The following is an 18,214-nucleotide window of genomic DNA, read 5'->3' on the forward strand; positions in this document are numbered from 1 at the left end:
CACTGTGCAAGGATGTGTTGTAAGGCTTCCTTCCCTTCCTCCCGCAGAAATATGGTGTCCATGGACAGGCACCTCCCTCCGATTCTTCACTCCATCCTCAGAACAATGCCTATGCACACATCTATTTACAAGAACTCGCATTTCAGAGCCGAGAAGAGGATCTGTTAGGATCATGATGCACCTCGGGCATCCATAAGCTAAGCAGAAACCTTCCTTCAATCTTTTGGGATTTTTTGTGGCACAAGGCACAGAACAGGCTACCCAATTCACATTCTTTTTACCAAGCGCACCAATTTCCTTGTGGCACAGAAGAGATGAAAAAACAAACCGCCCACCAGTTAATGCAGAAAGATCAGAAAGCATGCTGTTGAGCTGTAAAAACATGCAAGAGACAATACAATACAGGAAAAAAGCCAGTGGCAAGCAAAGGCAAACAAAGGTTGGCCTAGGATTCTATGGTATGCACATACACAGCAGAGGCATCAGGAGTTACAAAAGATAGCACGGGAAGCAGAAATCGTGGGGATGATCAAGGACAACCGTACAAGTCAAAATATAGACAGGAAGAAATCTACAAGAAAATACAAGAGCACAGAGACAAGTTAGAACTTTCTCGTATTTGCATTCTGTCCATTACAATGCTTGAAACTGGAGAATTGCCCTGATTATCAGGAATGTGCTGTTCGCTTTGTGTGTGGAAACTCACCCAAATTCAGCTAAGCACTACGCTTTGGAAAACAAATAGTTTCCCACGTGGCAACTAAAGACTCCTCAGAATTTAATAACAGTGTTTCTCAAAGACTCCACCTACGCTGAGCATGTTTTCACCCAAACATCTTAAGGCCAAGATTTACATGCAACAGCAAGGAAAGATCAGCATCCCACACTCAAAACGAAGCCCAATTACAGTGTAAGAGAAGCAACCCAGTTCTAAACCATTGTCTTTCTGGCTTTATTTTAAAACAAACCCCATACATTTTGTTAAGACCACTACATAAGTCTGCAAGAATACACTCGCAAATGATGTTTTAAGGAATGCCCAGGGAAGATGGTCTTCAGGGAGAGACCATTACCACCACCAAGCCTCAGCTGAGGAACCCACTGCACTTCCAGCAGAACTGTAGGTGTGAAAGCAGCCCGCCAGCACCCCACGAAGCAGAAGCGCAGCAGCAAGCATCCTGCTGCTTAGAATCTGATGACCGACTGCTCCAACTCCCACCAATTCCCTTCTCCTGGATAGTACAGGACAGCAAAATGTGGGCCAGCAGCGGTCTGCTGAGCTGAAGCAGTACATAATTTGAGATATTCTAGAGACAAAAACAAATTTACAGCCTAATTTTGGCACCCATTACCAGGGAATATTCATCACTTTTTTCTCAGGAAATGGGCACAGGGACAATAAAGATTGCCAGCTCACGACAACCACATCAAATGCTACACAGACACAGAGACAGAGTGAAGCCCGTGTGACTTTCCAGCTAAAGAAATTTTTACACTTGCTTAACTATTTGCTTTTATTTGAGCTTCTAATATAAGACAAAATAACGCTTCCAGAGATAGGATACTAGACATGAAGCATTATTTGATTACAATAATGAGAACAGTTTATGTAAATTATGCAATCAATTTGAAATACATTTCTGAAAACTGTTTAAAATGTGTTTTACATCTCGAACAAACATATATTATTTGACTACGTATTGTTGAGTTTCATTTTGCAGTGATTCAGATGAATAGCTTCTGACATACATACAGCTTGAAAGCTCAAGACTTTAATGCATAAAATACAGAAAAAAAGCCATGAAAACATGGTTATGTTGTACCCTGCCATTCTAAAGCTGTATAGCAAGTACACTTACACAAAGAAGCTAAGATGTACTACACACATACTACATCTCTTAAAAACCTACTAGTTAAGGAAAAACAAATTTAGTGTTTCAGGTACATTCACCCTGAAGCTATGACATAAATATCTGGTACATAGTTGTCTAAGGCACAACAGATTTACACCACCTGAAGCAGGTTCTTGAGAAAACTGGACGACAAAAGAAAACATACTCTTTGAAAGACTGTAAGGTTGAATTTTATGTTTCACTGGTAAAAGGAATAAAGTTCCTTACAAGTACTGGTATCATTCTACATATAATGTCAAATGTAATTCTTTGGTAGTTCAAAACAAACCCATAAGATATTTTATACATAACTGGAGCTGCTCAACTGCAGGCGTATTTTACCATAAAATTTAAATAGCACGAAAGTCACGTAATTTTTTCTTGACAAATAAGCACCGCAGATAAGACCTTATCAGAAAAAAAAAAAAAAATTGCGTTACTGCAGGTAATTTTTCTAGACAAGGAGCTTCTCGCTATCCTGTTCTATTAAAAGTTTAAACAAGAAAAACTGAAGGAAATGAGACGAGAGAACAGGCTATAAAACGCTTAAAATGATTTTTCACGGTATTTTGGTGAACTGCAAGAGATGAACTAAAATAGGTTAACTTCACAAGCTCCGTGTGAGGACCTTCTCCTGTCTTAGCACAGCAACAGCCGCGCTCTACAATAAAGCAACGTCAAAAATGAGCAACTTCATGCAGTAACAGTGAACTATTTCCTCCCAAATGCGCACGTATCAAGCCACACGTTAGGCCGCGAGAGCTCTTTAAGGCAGTTGTTTTGCTGCCGCTTTCCAACTTTGCCCTTCGTCAAAATGGAAACACCTCATGTTAAAAAAAAGTAAACGAAACCTCGAATTCATGCACGGCGAGCGCCAGGACCCCCACCAGTATCCCCACCCGCCCGTGCCGAGAGCGCGCCCGCCGCCACCGGCTGCCCCCGCCCGTGACGCAGCGGCTAACGGGCGCCCCCACGCCCGGGCCTGCGACGGGGCGGCTGGCCGGGGCACCCATGGCCCCCCGAGGGCCGGGGAGCCGCCCGGGTCGGCGAGGGAGCGGCGGAGACGGAGGTCTGTACCCAGGCCGGCGCGCCCCGCGGTGCAGAGCGGGACGCCGGCGGGCAGGCCCGGCGGGAGGGGGAGGGGCCAAGCCGTGTAGAGCAGGCGGGCGGCGGAGCCGTGGCTTTATTCGTGTCGGTCGGTGCCGGCGCTGCCCGGCTGCCCCCGCTCGCTGCCCCTCGCCGCCTCCCTGCGCGCGGCGCAGAGGGCGAGGCCCGGTCCAGCGGCCCAGCGCGACGCCCCAAGCCGGAGATGGCGGTGGTTAGAATAAGGCACACTGGGTAAAAACACATTTATATACTAACCTCGCCGAGAAATTTTCCAACAATTCCTCCGTCCGACCACCATGCACCAGGACAGGAAACGGCCGCCTCAACGCCCGCCCGCCTCAGCACCGCCCCGAGCCGCGCGGGCGGGCCTCGCGCCCTGTGCTAACGCTGCTCCCATTGGACGCACCGCGCCGCGCGTCACTACCTCCGGTCGCCATTGGCTGCCTCCAGGGCCCGCGCCAATGCCCATTGGCTAAGCGCCCAGGGCCCCGCCCCGTGGCTTCATGGCTTCTCGGCTATGCTGGGTGCGGGGCCGCCGCTGCCGCCATTTTGTACCGCGGGGAGTGAGGCTCTTGTGCGTCAGCAGGGGAGTGAGGGAAGTGGGCGCCATTTCCTTCCCGGAGGAAGGGCGCAGGGCGGTAGCAGCGTTTGGGGACGGCCCGAGTCCCTCGCGGGGACCGCGGGGAGGGAGAGAGCCAAAGAGGGGAGCGGGAGGGGCCGGGTGCGCCCTGAGGTGGCTTGCCCCCGGCATTGCGGCCGGCCCCCCGCGGTGCGGACGGAGCGGCGTGGCCCGAGGAGGCGGGGGCCCGGAGCTGGGCCGTTGGATGCCAGTGGGGAGGGACTCCTGGCTCGACCGGGGCCTGCCTGCGGGCTAAGGCCCCGCCGTCGCGGCCACCCTCGTTAGGCCCGTGGCGCGCGGGGCTCGTTCCGAGGCGGTGAGGAGGCAAGGAGGGAGACTGCCGGAAGGGGGCCGGGACGCGCGGCCCTTACGGAGGGGCTGATCGGGGTGGCGAAGGCCCTGTCCTCCCTTCAGCTTCCAGACGCGTTACCTTCTTCTGCCATTCCAGCCCAGCTCTTGCAGATAAGGACTCTGTTCCTACAGCTGTGCTTGAGAATATTTATCCTTACATGATTTTAGGTATAAAAACATGTAATAGTCCAATAACAGCTGCACAGGCAATTAAAGGGTATTACAGTTATTTCAGGAGATATTTTTTCCAGAACCCCAACTGTGCAATTAACATGAGCTATCACCGTTGACAGGACAATATGCCCAGCTCAGTAGGGCTTAGCTGACCTTTCCGAATGTGTCACATATAAAAGCATTTAAGTTTTTTTGCCTGCAACTCTGGAAGAACAGTTTTAAATTCTTGCAGTCATACAAACACCCCAAAACAGCTTATTCCCGAACAGGCCTAATACAGAGCAATTTTCATTTCTTAGTTTCAAGCTTTTCCTCCTGTTTCTAAATGGAAACTCTCACCCAAAATACAAATTACAACCATCAGTTTGATTTGAGGTACAGTCGCTGTGAAATACCCAAGATAAAACTATATTTTAGGTGTACCAACACCTTTACATCAATACATTACTTGTTAACATCTGTCAAATCCTGCAACTCAGGTTTTCCCATTCTGTAGTGCTTTCTGTTTCAAGCATCAAGATCTAAGAATGGTTATAAAAAACAAATATGCAAACAAATGACACCATTTAAGTTACTTAAACTACATATTGATTGCAAAATAATTTATAATCTGCTACACCACCAGACAAATGAAGCGTTTCCTGGGTATGTGGGAGGCCCCACAGAGCACAAGGAAGAGAAAAACCCAGCTCAAGGAACTCGGCTCTCACTTTTATAGGCCATAACAGCATAATATGGAGTCTTAGACCTTCCAAGCTTTTCTCAAATTTTGATAAACCTTTTTTTTTTTTTTAACTACTGCATTCAGATTAAAACTTGAATAGTGGATTGAGCAGAAATTCAGAACAAAATGTTCACTTCTGCATTGATTTTCAGAAGCAGTGTTCATCCACTGCTGCTCATTTACCAAAGAAAAATTAGTAGCCTAAGTCATGGAAGACTGCTAAAGCCTTAAAAAAGCTTGCACCAGTGTTACCTAAACTTGTCCAGGTCTGTTAAATCAAAACCCATACATAGGTAACGTTGTGTCTACCAATAATACTGACTTGGGAACCATGTCGTTCCCCCTAGGAACCTGCAGCACCCACTGAGGAGCCGTCCCCTCAGCTGTGCTGCTCGGAGCCATCGGTGAACATCAGTCCCGCTGATGAAACTCCAGAGAAGGATGCAGCTGTGTATCTTCGGTGTTGAATACACACACGGAGAGCATCAGCAGGGCTATGACTGCCTAGAGAATGAACTGCTTAAGTACAAAGTACGCAGTTTCTGAGCAGCATCTCAAGGAAGTTACAGGGGGACAAATTCAGGCCCAGGAAGTGAAAATGGTTAACAAGAGAAAGTAGGTATGAAGGATTTAAAGGGAAATTGACAGAATCATATAAAGATGAGATGTGCTGAGAAGCTTCATGTTTCTGCTCTTTGAGAACTGACAGTCACAAGTGGAGAAAATTTCCTTTAGAAAAAAGTCAACCTGTAAATCTTATCAGGAATCAATTTCTAGGCACAATTAAAACCATCTGCATGTTTATCGTCAGGTATTCTGTAACTAATCCATTGCAGACATCTTGAATGTCAACATTTTAAAAAAACAGTGTATGACATAACTGTGTTAAATATAAAAAGCTTAAGAGAACTGTGGTTGTGCCAAACATTTGCCTGAAGAAATATTTTAGAAAGGAAAATACAAACCTTAGAGCTATGTAATTAGAACAGGACTCCAAAGTACTGTAAGAATACAGCTATATTCAAAACACCACACTGAAATAAGGGAAGATAAGGATTTGCTTCAGATATTTATTAATCCAAGGAGATCTTCCATAATAGAAAAAACAGGCTTTAAATTTCCCAGCTCTTCCTTCAGAGTTGCATTATCCTTGAAAATGGAATGGATAAATGCAATTTCTAAAAGGAAGATCAATTTAAAATTTGACATGTGTATCACTGAAATTGATATATTGCATCACAAAATGCACTATCACCAACAACAACGTAAAATTGTTTGGCAATTTAAATAAATACATTTCTTGGACCAAAGGAAAGCAAAGTTCTAGATCCATTCTTAAAAAAATGCTCCTTGCTAAACAGTCTAGCGACACATAAAAGCACCCTTGAAGTAAGACTGTATTCCTCACACCAAGATAAAATTCTTCCCATGACTAGAAAAATGTAACTGTTCCAGAAATGACAGTGGCACTAGATTGTTGATTTTCCCCTAATTTTTTTCATCTGCTTTGTATCTAGAGCCTTCTCGCTGCTGCTTCTGTCGTATCTTCTGCTATAACGCAAGTGTGTCTCATCTCTCCTAAAAGGTTCTCATACATTTTTTGGGGATGCATAACAAGATAAGCAGATACCCAACAAGCAGATGTTCAAAAATTGTCAAACTGGGCCTTTTTCAAGGTCAAGGAATGCACAGAAAAAGGCATGCTGTAATTATGTCTGTCACCTTCTTCTACAAAAATAAAACCTTGTATAGAGATTATCTTGAGGCTGGAGTACACCTATATGTGTTCATGAGTTACACATTTACAAAAAAAACCCAGTTCTGCTATATATACTTGGCCAGTGAGCTAAAGATTCCAAGTACTACCGTGGTTCTCATACCACTACTATAATAGATACTCTGTTTCAGTGTTTAATTTCTCAGGTTTTTTCACATCAGGTGTAATATCAAGCCTTTTAAATCCGCAATTTGCTCTTAAAGTATCCCTTTGGTATTCGGCTAGGGCACCGTGGCATCATAGTCCTGGCTCAGTCTCTCACATTAGCACTCTGTGTGCAGTGAATTGCATTTGTGAAGAAAGGCAGACCAGGGAGGAGTGACTGAAAAAAAACATTACACCTGCCCAGAGAAAAGCGCTAGTGGTTGTGCAACAAATGGAAGGCAGAGCATGGTGCTGGTCAGCTCGTCAAGGAAACGCCAAACCATGAATTCCTGCTACTCTGCTGATGCAAAAAAAAAAAACAAAAACACACCACACACACCAATTTTCTGAAGACTGCATTTTGAGTATCATAATATATATATGTGCATTTCATTTTTACAGATATAAACTCAGTTTATTTTTAACCTGTATTTAAATTTTGGAGGCTTACATTAAATTAAGGTAGCTTGTTCAATATCAATTGTAACAGCAGGTGACAATTTTATATAAAAACAGCCAAAAGAAAAAAAACCCAAACATTTGATTTAAAAGACCTGACACCAATGATCTCAAGGCAAGATCAAAAACCTATGGATTTTTGCTTTCAGAAAAGAAAAAGGGGGCATTTAAGCCAACCCATTCACAGCATCTCCCTGCTGGCTTCTTCATACAGTGGTTTTGATAGTGGTCCCAGAGGGAACTGTATTTTGCCTCTCTAGCTAAAATATTAGTTACTATAGCAACTTTGAAGGAAGAAAATTGTGGCTTCAAAAATGAAAGACTGGCAAAACTCCAAATACACTGTCTGGATCAGGCAGACAACAGCACACACCAATGCTGGGAGTGCAAAAAGAGGGAGAATGAAATGCAGGAGTAGTGCACCTGCACTACCACATGCTGGATGAAGAATATTTTGAAAAATTAGGGGAAAAAATTGCATTCATAGATCATAGCTCAGATTAGCCAAATTAAATTGTTGTGTTTTTAAAATATTGCATACATAGATGTTTCATCCACACACTTTAATTGGCTCTTAAGAGCAGAACTTCACATCTTATTTACCTACTTTAGAGAAGGTAACTTTTTCCTCAGTGCTTACAGTACACATTTGTATCCAAATTTCACCTTGTGCAGTGAGATCTTTAAGAAAAAGAAAGGACACGGAGGGTGTTGCTATTTTTTTTTAGCAGCAATGAAATATCACTAACCCCTTTTTACACAACCGAATTCAAGTCACAGCCAGAGGTGACTGCACCACAAAGTCACCAGGTACAAAACTGCTAGTTCAATTTAAATTAATAATTTGAAATTATTTTCCCCAATACTTCCCTTATTTTTTATAAACAGCAAACATTTTGCTATTTTTTTACATAGGCTAGCAGGCTTGTTTCAATATGAAAGTGCTAATTCATTTACAGATTTATCAGTTATGTAGTGCTACATTAAGTGTCCAATATTCTACATATGAACAATCTTGATAAATGGAAATGATGAAGATTAAGTAAGGCTATCTGATTACCTTATCTTATTTACATTAAAAGAACAGACACCCAATAGGAGGGGAGAAAAGGGAAACAAATTGGGCAAATACTCATACCGCCACAGGTGTAAAAATTAAGTCTGCCTTCTAGCTTGTACTGTAAATGAGACATTTTAAACAGTCCTGCAGCCCAAGCCTGTTTTTTTTCCTCAGAAAAAGAAAAGCTGCCTTCATGACATCCTCTCTTGATTTCCAATTTCCAAAGTGTGCCATTTGAAGCTTTAAATTCAGATTCTTCCTATCTTCAAAAAAACCTCTGGTTTGCTTTCCAGTATTAGGTTGCATGATCAGGTCCCACTTCTGGGGCTTTTGTCCAATCTATTTATCAATTAGTTTAGAGTGAGTTGTAGATAACATGAACCAGTTCTGGAACCACTACTGGGAGGAACACAAGCTCTTCACTACAATCACACAGTAGCAGTTAAAGTGATAACTCAATTCATTCCTGGGGCAGGGCCTCCAAAATTAAATGAAGTTGGCACAACTGGAGCATTGAATTTGTATCCTCCATGCTTTTCAATCATTTTGGATTCTAAAACAAAACAAAAACATAGAAGGAAGATATTTTAGTGCCTGTGTAGGGGGGAAGACAGATGAAGATTCTGTGACTATTTTAAGCTTCTCAGAGATACACGTTTAACCTGAGGTTACCCAATAATCAGCATCAACAAAGTGGCCCCGAAAAACAGATGGACCGATTATTTATTTATTTATTTTTATATTGTTATAGCTATGCTTAAATGAGTTTATATTTTTAAGAGCCCACATTTTAGTTTTTGGACATGAGTATGTAATTTTGACATTTCAGAAACAGGACATGAATGAAGGCTGCACTTCTGAACTTGCTAACAGGCGCCTAGTTCTTTCTGATTAACATTAATAGACTTTTCAGTCAAATCAATAACAGAGCACATGTACCAAAAAAAGTACAAAAAGCAGTACACAGATATTTGCTACATTTTCAGTGTTCCTATCTCAATTCAATAATATAAGCAGAAATAGCTACTGAAGCACCAGAAACAGACTTTTTAGTATACATGCATTCCCCTCCCCATACCCAAGCAGATAATTTGGAGTTAAGGTCACTAGACCATCTTATAATATAATTCTGACAGAAACTACCAAGTTTATCACTTCATTTTCAACTAAACCTTAAGATCTTTAGGTATTTGAGGTCCATATATTCATCACTGTAACTAAAAGTGGTAGTTAAGCTGTCTGGTTTTACTAGCTTCCATCATTTGAAGATTATTGCAAGTCTGATTTTTACAGGCTCTAATACATGGACAACTGAAAATTATGTTGGTAAAGGGCAGATAGAAATGTGTATTTCTATCTACCTTTACAAAAACCTAGATAACACAGAAGGTTATATTATTCCCAGCTCAAGACAACAACGCTTATTAGTGTCTTATTTCCAGACTAAGAGCTTTCTCTTACCTCAAAATAGTTGCAATCTCTCTCTTTCTGGGAATACAGGACAGCTCATATTATCTAGAGGATCTGCATTTCATCTCTGTTTCTTTGGAAAGGCCAAAAAAAAATATTGCCATAGCTGATGAAGGGCGGGGGAAAACATGACCTGGGGACCACCACTTTGTCCCCTCCAGGCTCCATAGTGCAGAGGAAGACAAATCTCTTAGCTTATGGAAATTCTTAGCTACATTCATGACAGAAAATTATATTCCAAATCCTTCTAACTGCATGTCCCCATGTGTGGTAGGTAGCCTACATGGAGTATCAGTATGCTCTGATAGTGTGCAAGAATTTACTGTAAGGATCTAGTTGCCTAAGTTAAACTTCACAATATGAACCTAACTTGCTCTGTGAATAATCAGCTGGAAAAAAAGGAATTCTTTTTCATAAAAGGTACAAGTAGTATATAGCCTCATCAGCATGACATCTAGTGCTTGACAGGGGTCACAGTGAAACTGTATTTTATAACCAATAAAAGTGGATCACTCTGGACACTTAACAAGCTTTGTAAGGTAATGTAGGCTGTTTTCTGACAACAGGTACTTACAAAATGTGCATTCTTACTACTAATCTTTTAACTGAAAGATTTCTGAACTTCTATTTTAAAACATTTAGTAGTAATTGCTCAATAAGATGCACGATATGAGACTGGACTGATCACTCAAAATTCAGGCTTGAAAACTCGCTTACTCTCAAAGACCTGGGAAAACTTGGGGGAAAAAAAACCCCTGAAGATCTGCCCACTTCCTGTACTTTTAAATTTGTATTATCTGTACTGAAGAATAACAATCTGAAATATTTAATAGGCTTAATGATGTAGCTTTACAGATGGATACTACTTCCATAATTTGGTATTTTACAACCCATAGAATCAGACTATCCCAGCTGGACTAGGTCATATCAGGATATAATTTGTCAGCCACTTAATGTGTTTGTTACCATATCTAGAGTTCATCCACCTTCAGGTAATCAATTGTTTTAAAATCCAAGCAATTACAACAAACATGCTTTTATTTACTTGGCCACTTCATTAAGATGTTTCTATCATTCCTTACACCTGTGGTATGCCACACAATTTGTGCATTGAGGCTTTGTGACCTGACAATCTTAAGAGATTTCAAACATCTCTGGAGCGTAAAACAACCCTGCTTTGATGAAAACATTATCAGGCTTGAATTATAGGCATTTTCTGTATTATACTTCTTGAGCACATAAACAACATTCAAACAAAAAAAGAAGCAATTAATGGTATAAAGGGGAAAAAATACCATGTGCTGCCCGCCTCTGATCTGCCAGAGTTGCTATGTCCTGCAATTGTTTTCTTTGTTCTTCATTAAGACCCTGTGTCAAAGCTTGGTACCACACAGGGTTACGATTCTGAATTGCTGCAAGAGAAAGGAAACATAAGCAAAAGGAAAGCGTTCATTAAAATGTTCTGTAACTCAAAGCTTACTAACTCACTACCATTTTAATCAGAATAATATTCTGTTAGGGTTACATAATTCAAGACACTTAAAAACACTAATACAACCTCTGACCTCTTCCCTCCCACTGCAAATTCATTGAAGCGTCTCCCCCCACTCTAATGATAGCTTCACCTCGTTCAAAGCACATATTGGAAAACCTGTTTGGAAACTTTCAACACATTCTAGTTTATAATGGTATACACTAAACTTAAGTTAAAATATAAAGGAAATAAAAGTTACTTACTCTGAAAAATTGTTTTAAATATCTGATATTCATCAATAGGGTTGTCTTCATCATCAATAATTGTGGAATAGCCTTCCAAAGCAGTCTCTTCAGCATCATCTTCTTCCCAGTCTTCATCATCTCCATCTTCACCTGCCTGTTTTGCTAGAATTTCTAAATATTCTTGACCATCTTCATCAATGTCATCTTCGTCACTCCCCAATTCCTCTGAGTTAAACATCACACACAAAAAAATTTTATTTTGAGAATAGTAAGAACAACTCTTTAGGAAGATAGGTGATTATGCAAAACAGGCAACTGATGGAACTGGTAACAGTATAGGGCAGATTAGAAAGGGGGAAGCTCATTTAACTCCTCTCCTAGTGTCATGCTCTTCCCCCCACCAGACAGTCTTCTCTCACACTAACTGTGTTAAGTGGGAAAGGAAAATCTTCTTGTTATAAAAATTTATACAGAAAAATGTACATACAGACAGTTTGGAACTGCACTTGGTGAAACATTAAGCAAAGCAATATTCATGCTCCAAAGAAAGTCTGAAATAATTTGATGAAAACACTTTTAAAGGCAAATTCAAAAGGGCTGTTGAAAAGAACTCTTGAGAAATACAAAATGTAATAGTATGAATGATCTATAATGACAATAGGCTGAAGAGTCCAGAATTCAACAGCAGAGAACAAAAAGAAACCGGGCTTTAAGGAGATAGATGAAAACCAACAGATTTCCACTCTGAGTGTGGAAAACCGTTTCAAACACTCACTCACAGAGACACCAGGCTGATGATGGAAAGATAAAAGTACAGAGCAAGAACTAAAAGCTTAAGCAGAGTACAGAGAAAGGTGGAAGAAAGAAGTATGGGAAAGTTGCAGGTAATTCTGAACTTCCTATAAAGAAGACGGCACAAAATGTGAAAGTTTGTGAAACGACTGTATGAAGAAGAAAGTCTATAAAGGCTGATAAAGTTGAGGTTACATTAGACTGGGGTGGGGAATCCCAAGAACTGTAATTTTCAATACACAGCGAAAACACTGGCAAGCTCATGGGACAGTCTGTAAGATACAGTCCAAACTGTATAATGGATTAGAAAGATTCCTCGAAACTCCTTCTACTGACTCTTACCCCTCACTCAAATGGGAAACATACCCCAGTAATAATTCCTTTGTGCAATGACAGCGTCCACACACAAAAGCTAGCTTGATGGGACTTCAAAGAGACTCAGCCTAGGAAGTTAGTTTTCAAGAGGGACTGGAAAGTAAGTCAGATATACTTGAAAGTCGTTACAAGATGTCCAGTGTTCTACCGCAACTTTTGATTTTTCGAATTAGGGAACTCTGAAGAATTCCACAAAGGAACTCGGCATCTCCATCAGAAAAAATGAAAAACACAAAGTAACAGCGATGCTTCAGTTTCCATACCTGTTTCCTCATCTTCTTCAGCTTCATCATCATCATCACTGTCATTTTCATGCTCTGCATGACACGCATATGCTCTTTTCAATCCATTAAATAAAAGGATAAAAGCTGGCAGAATCTGGCCAGCAACTTGATTTAGAACCTGTGGTATTTGCTCCAGATCAATAAGAGCACATAAGCCAAGCACGCACATCTTTCTATCATGCAGTCTACAAAACAAAACAGTAAAAAAGTTACAAATATTGTTACAATTTACAAGCAGGTAATATAGAGGTGTATCACAGAGAACAATCTTCAAAATCAGAAACACTTACCCCAAGAAACAGTCCACATCATTAAGCCACTGTGTTATGAAGTGACTAGTGACAGGCTCCACATTATTGGGAAAACGAAGATTTTCCAATGTATTTAATAGTAGATGAGGATTGTAATACAAAGCAGCTATGGCAACCTGGAGGCACATTGTTCGCAGTTCACTTGTTTTTACTTCTCTGGTCAACCTCTCTAATGCAGCTTCCACAAATAAGGGTATGCACTAAAGAGATAGAAACATTACAACATCAGTGATCAAAAATTAATTCTGTAGTTCTGTATTTCACACTAATGTTGACAAATGGCATAAAACCAGTCTGGTGCATAAATACAGAGGGCACAAAATGGGAATAATTTTTTTTGCCATCAGAAGTCATATGTGAAGATGAAATGAAAAGGTGAAAAGATTTAATCTACCCCGAGCACATGGATTTTGTGACATACATAGTAGGTGTACTTCCTAGTTCTATACCTCATGTTTTAAAAATTAAAACTAGAGGAAATGCGTACACTAGGAATTTCAGAAAAATCAACTTAATCTTTTTTAATATCTACAACAAACTCAAGAGACATTACTAATATTCCAAGAAAACAGCTATTCAAAGGAATATTCTCTTCAGACATGCCACGCTGAAAAAAAAATTCACTATAGAAGATTTTCTTTCAAATAAATTAATGTTTCCAAGGACATGTCCACAAATATTAAAAAGCATGCAAAAAATGTTTAAATAGCTGTTATGCAGTGCTCATCACGTACACAATGGAAGCACACAAATTCATCTCTCAAGCTGCAACTTCTGTATGTGCATAATGAAGTCCTTTATTCCTCTATGACATTAATTTGGATTCTAGGAGCTTCATTTTTATTCTTATTTATTTCAAGGCTATTAACTTGACAGATTGAATAATTTTCATGAAATATTCACTAGCATTAATTTAATTAGTCAACTTTCAGAACCAAGATGCTCCTAAAATAGTACTTTTCCAGATTCACAAAAACACTTTACACTGAGTTTTGCAGTGTCCTAAACTCTTGAGACAAAGTGCGCAATAACAATCTTTGCAGAGCTGTTAACTGAGCAAGCAGTAGGACTTGTGACATTGAAGCAGAAGACAGGATTACTAGTCACGCTACGCAAACTCCTCAAAATGTAACTCATGTTAACACATAATCAATTAATATTGAGAATAAAACATTTATTAAATATTATAGTAACCTGATCAATGCCACGCCCTTTACACTGAAGAATAATTACTTCTAACAGCTTTGCTGCATGACATTCTGCATCTTCTCCAGCAACTCCTGTAAGGACCTGAAAAATAAGAATTGCCATTCATGATATCCCTTCAAGAAGTATTTTCTATATACTGCTTTGCTTTGAAAATCTGATATAAATTTACCCAGTCTATTACAATGCTAGCATAAACATCTATCAGTGAAGCAGCCAAATCTACAGCAATGGCTCAGTATCACAACTAGAGACTGTAACACTGCTGAAGGCAGGTAAAACTAAACTACATGTTCAAATATTCAGTAACTCTATGGACACAGAGCTTACAACATTAACTGTAATAAGCAGCAGATGTCATTTTGCAAAGGTTTATTTCCACACACAAAAAATTTTTCTTACGCTCATGTACTGAATTTTGTAAAAATTTTATTTACAAGTTTGGGATATCCAGTGGGAGACCACGCAATACCTAAAACTTCTGTGTTAAAGATTCACTGTGCTCAGCTAATAAAACGCTAATCACTAAGAGGTTATAACAGGCTAATTTTCTTTTCTATATACATAAAATGTTCAAGTATTTACAATCAGCCTAATCAGCCTGGTTGCAAATTGTTTTCAGATAAAGGCTGGCAAGAGTTATTCACTATAATATTTAAACACCTTCAAAAGAATTGCTCAGGAAATATCACGGTCAGGGCAGCTGACAGTTCACCGTGGTTCTTATACAGACACAACAGATGATATCCAGAAATGGAAAACTGCAATACCCACAGATTACTATTAAAGATTATAAAATATTAACAGCATCTTATAAAGAAGGAATCATTTCCTCGCATAGGGCTAACATTCTGGAAACCCTTGTATTCTACATATTGATTGCATAAAGAAAGCCCAGCTGGCAGCTACCTATAATACACAGGAGCTGAGAAGCTGAGTTAAGTACAGAAACACGGCCCAAAAATGACTGGACTGAGTCAGAACTGCATTCCACTCTCAGCTTTCATCACTGACTTGGCATGAACTTAGGAAAGCAATTTCCTATTCCTATCCCTCTATACTTTCCATCCCTACTCCACTTGTTTTAGATAATGGATTTAAGACCTTTAGCATAGATATTGTATGTGGTATCCTAGCCATAGTGAGGCAACCAATCCGAGACAAAAGAGACCATCTATCTTTTGCAATATGCATAGACGTGTTTTGCATGCCCATATGCACAACGTGTATTACACAAAACACACATGCATAAAACCCTGGGTTGTTTCATCTGCTTTTTTTGTGTATGATTTATTTCTCCCTTTTAGCAAAAGCATGTATCTCAAATTTGATGCAACCTCTTTAAATTTCTCTGAAATAACTTAGTAATTGCGTAGCATAATGCTTTAAGAACAGACTTCAAAATTCTTCCGTTTTACAGTTTGCTGTTGTTGTGCTCAGTTTAACAGTGTATTACTTCAGAGATCACAGGTTTTCAGAATCACAGAATGGAAGAGGTTGGAAGGGACCTCTGGGGATCATCTAGTCCAACCCCCCTGCTGAAGCAGGGTCTCCTACAGCAGGCTGCACAGGACCACATCCAGGTGGGTTTTGAATATCTCCAGAGAAGGAGAATCCACAACCCCTCTGTGCTGCCTGTTCAGTGCTCCGTCACCCTCAAAGTAAAGAAGTTCTTCCTTGTGTTCAGATGGAACTTCCTATGCTTCAGTTTGTGCCCGTTGCCCCTTGTCCTGTCACTGGGCACCACTGAAAAGAGTCTGGCCCCATACTCTTGACACTTTTTATTGATTCTTTGTTATCACAAAGGAATCCACTTACCTTCTTGCACATACTGTAGATCATTTCAAGATATTTTGTGTCTGACAGAAGTGTATCTGTATCAACAGTAACATAATTATGCAAGAGAGGCATCATGTCTGTATTAAAAGAAGCATTATCACAGTTAGATATTGTTTGCATGTTTTATTAGACAAGCTGTTCAAATCAGGTTGAAATCTATGTATTAGTTACAGTTCTTGCTTAATGTTTGTCAAGATAAGCATGTATCTAGTCACAGATGCCTTAGTAGCAAAACAAGTCTGGTTGCAGCAACAGCAGAATAAAACACTTCTAGTGTAAGTGCACTTCAGTGTTCTCCTAGCATTTCAATCAAAATGCAACTAATTGTATGGTTGAAATCACATGTATGAAACCATTTGGCTTTCTGATTTATTTGTATTACTTACCAGTAAAATAATCAAAGCCATCCTGCTGAAAGACTTCAAAAACAAGAGGAAGAAGCTGCCACATTTGTGCAGAAACTTGTTGACAGGTCAGACTATGAGCCAAGGAAAAGATCTCCTCATAGAACTCTAAAACAAACAGAATCTAGGTAAATTTAATGCCAAGCCTACAGACTTAAAAAATAAGCCAACAAAATTACAAATACCTAATACATGCTGCTGCAAAACTGTTCCAATAACTTGTAAACAGATCCCTTCCAGCTGCTGGGTAATCTGAAAAAAGGAAATTTATGACTGTTTTCAATGGAGTTGACATTAAACACATCTTAAATAAAGTAACTCAAAGCAGTTTCTATTTAGACAATATAGTCTTCTAAAAAAAATTCAAATGATTTCTCACATTTTAGAGCACTAAATGTGTAAAAGCAGCACTTTTTAGCTAAGGATTTGTAAGATAGCTATTAATACAAGGTGGTTTTGGAATATTATTTGAATATTGGAAAAATCTCATTATAGGATAACTTTTAAAAAGAAAACCCTGACAGTAACCCTATGCAACAGTTCAGTACCGTTAAAACACAGTAAGTAAATGTATATATCAAAGGGGTAAGCAATGGAAGTTGCACAAAGTATTTGCTGTTCCGGAAAAGTGAAATTTCAAAAACCAAACCCAAACAAATACCAAACCACTTCCTAAACCTAGCTTAGGATGTTCACACGGTATGTGGACAATCAGTCTTGCTCTACAGATTCAGACACTCTTCCCAAATTGTATTTATTAGTCCCTGGAGCAGCTAACAAAACAGTCATTATCCTGTTTAGGGCACTTACCTTGCGCAAGGACAAATACGGGTTGAGCTTCTGGTCTCAGCTATGCAGAATAGGATTTGAAACTAACCAGCTAAATACCTTATCTCTTGGAACACTGGTCATCCTGTGTGAGATGTCTCTAAATATAAATGTTTACTGATCAATGTTTTACAATTTAGTTCCTCAGGACTAGCATACTGTTACACAAACTTTTAATTTAGATAGTAAGAATTTGCTGACAAAAACAAGTACATGAAAAGCTTGCTGAGCAGCTTTAGCAACAAGTAAATGACTGAACTGATCCTTGGTTTATTGCATGGCAGCACCAGATTCTGACCTTTGGCATCCAGAATTCGTACTATGCTGCTTCCTTAGTAAAGTCTTCAGAGCCCTGAGAGTCCAGTTTATTACTGAACTGTTTAGTCACTATAAACCTATAATCTATTTATCAAAAAACCAGTAGCTGGCTTTCTCAAGAAGGATTTTTATCAACAATAGCATCTTTCGAATGAGCTGTACTCTGGACAGAAGTTAGTCCGTTCAGTACAACAAAACTAAATAACAAGTTTTCATCACACTGGAGAATTCTGCAGTGCAAATTAGGCAGGTAAACAAGACTATCATTTAGTATAGCCACAACAGCTGTATGCATAGGCATCGATTCTGTTGCACAGAGCAAATTAAGTCAGCAGAGACAATGTTCAAAGCTAACTGATGT

At 39.8% G+C, this 18,214-nt stretch overlaps 2 protein-coding genes across 4 annotated transcripts in view; both read right to left on the reverse strand.

Moving 5' to 3' along the window:
• The window catches only part of ZNF143 (zinc finger protein 143), a 43,596-nt gene extending 40,243 nt beyond the window's left edge, over positions 1-3,353 (reverse strand). For 2 of the 3 annotated variants that reach the window (XM_075425990.1, XM_075425993.1), the window contains exon 1: positions 3,255-3,353. The gene's annotated coding sequence lies outside the window, so the exon portion shown is untranslated. The remainder of the gene's footprint in view (positions 1-3,254) is intronic. The other variant, XM_075425991.1, reaches the window with a different exon arrangement.
• A 4,601-nt stretch (positions 3,354-7,954) lies between these two features.
• IPO7 (importin 7) overlaps positions 7,955-18,214 on the reverse strand; it is a 35,953-nt gene continuing 25,693 nt past the window's right edge. Inside the window, exons 17-25 of the mRNA XM_075427597.1 lie at positions 16,893-16,959; positions 16,690-16,815; positions 16,283-16,380; positions 14,453-14,548; positions 13,238-13,458; positions 12,927-13,132; positions 11,515-11,721; positions 11,073-11,189; positions 7,955-8,860 (exon numbers count right to left, since the gene is read on the reverse strand). Of these exons, the coding sequence (XP_075283712.1) occupies positions 8,763-8,860; positions 11,073-11,189; positions 11,515-11,721; positions 12,927-13,132; positions 13,238-13,458; positions 14,453-14,548; positions 16,283-16,380; positions 16,690-16,815; positions 16,893-16,959 (1,236 nt within the window). The 3' untranslated portion in view covers positions 7,955-8,762. The remainder of the gene's footprint in view (positions 8,861-11,072; positions 11,190-11,514; positions 11,722-12,926; positions 13,133-13,237; positions 13,459-14,452; positions 14,549-16,282; positions 16,381-16,689; positions 16,816-16,892; positions 16,960-18,214) is intronic.

This window comes from Opisthocomus hoazin, chromosome 7 (genome assembly GCF_030867145.1).
Source record: "Opisthocomus hoazin isolate bOpiHoa1 chromosome 7, bOpiHoa1.hap1, whole genome shotgun sequence".
Taxonomy (NCBI): domain Eukaryota; kingdom Metazoa; phylum Chordata; class Aves; order Opisthocomiformes; family Opisthocomidae; genus Opisthocomus; species Opisthocomus hoazin.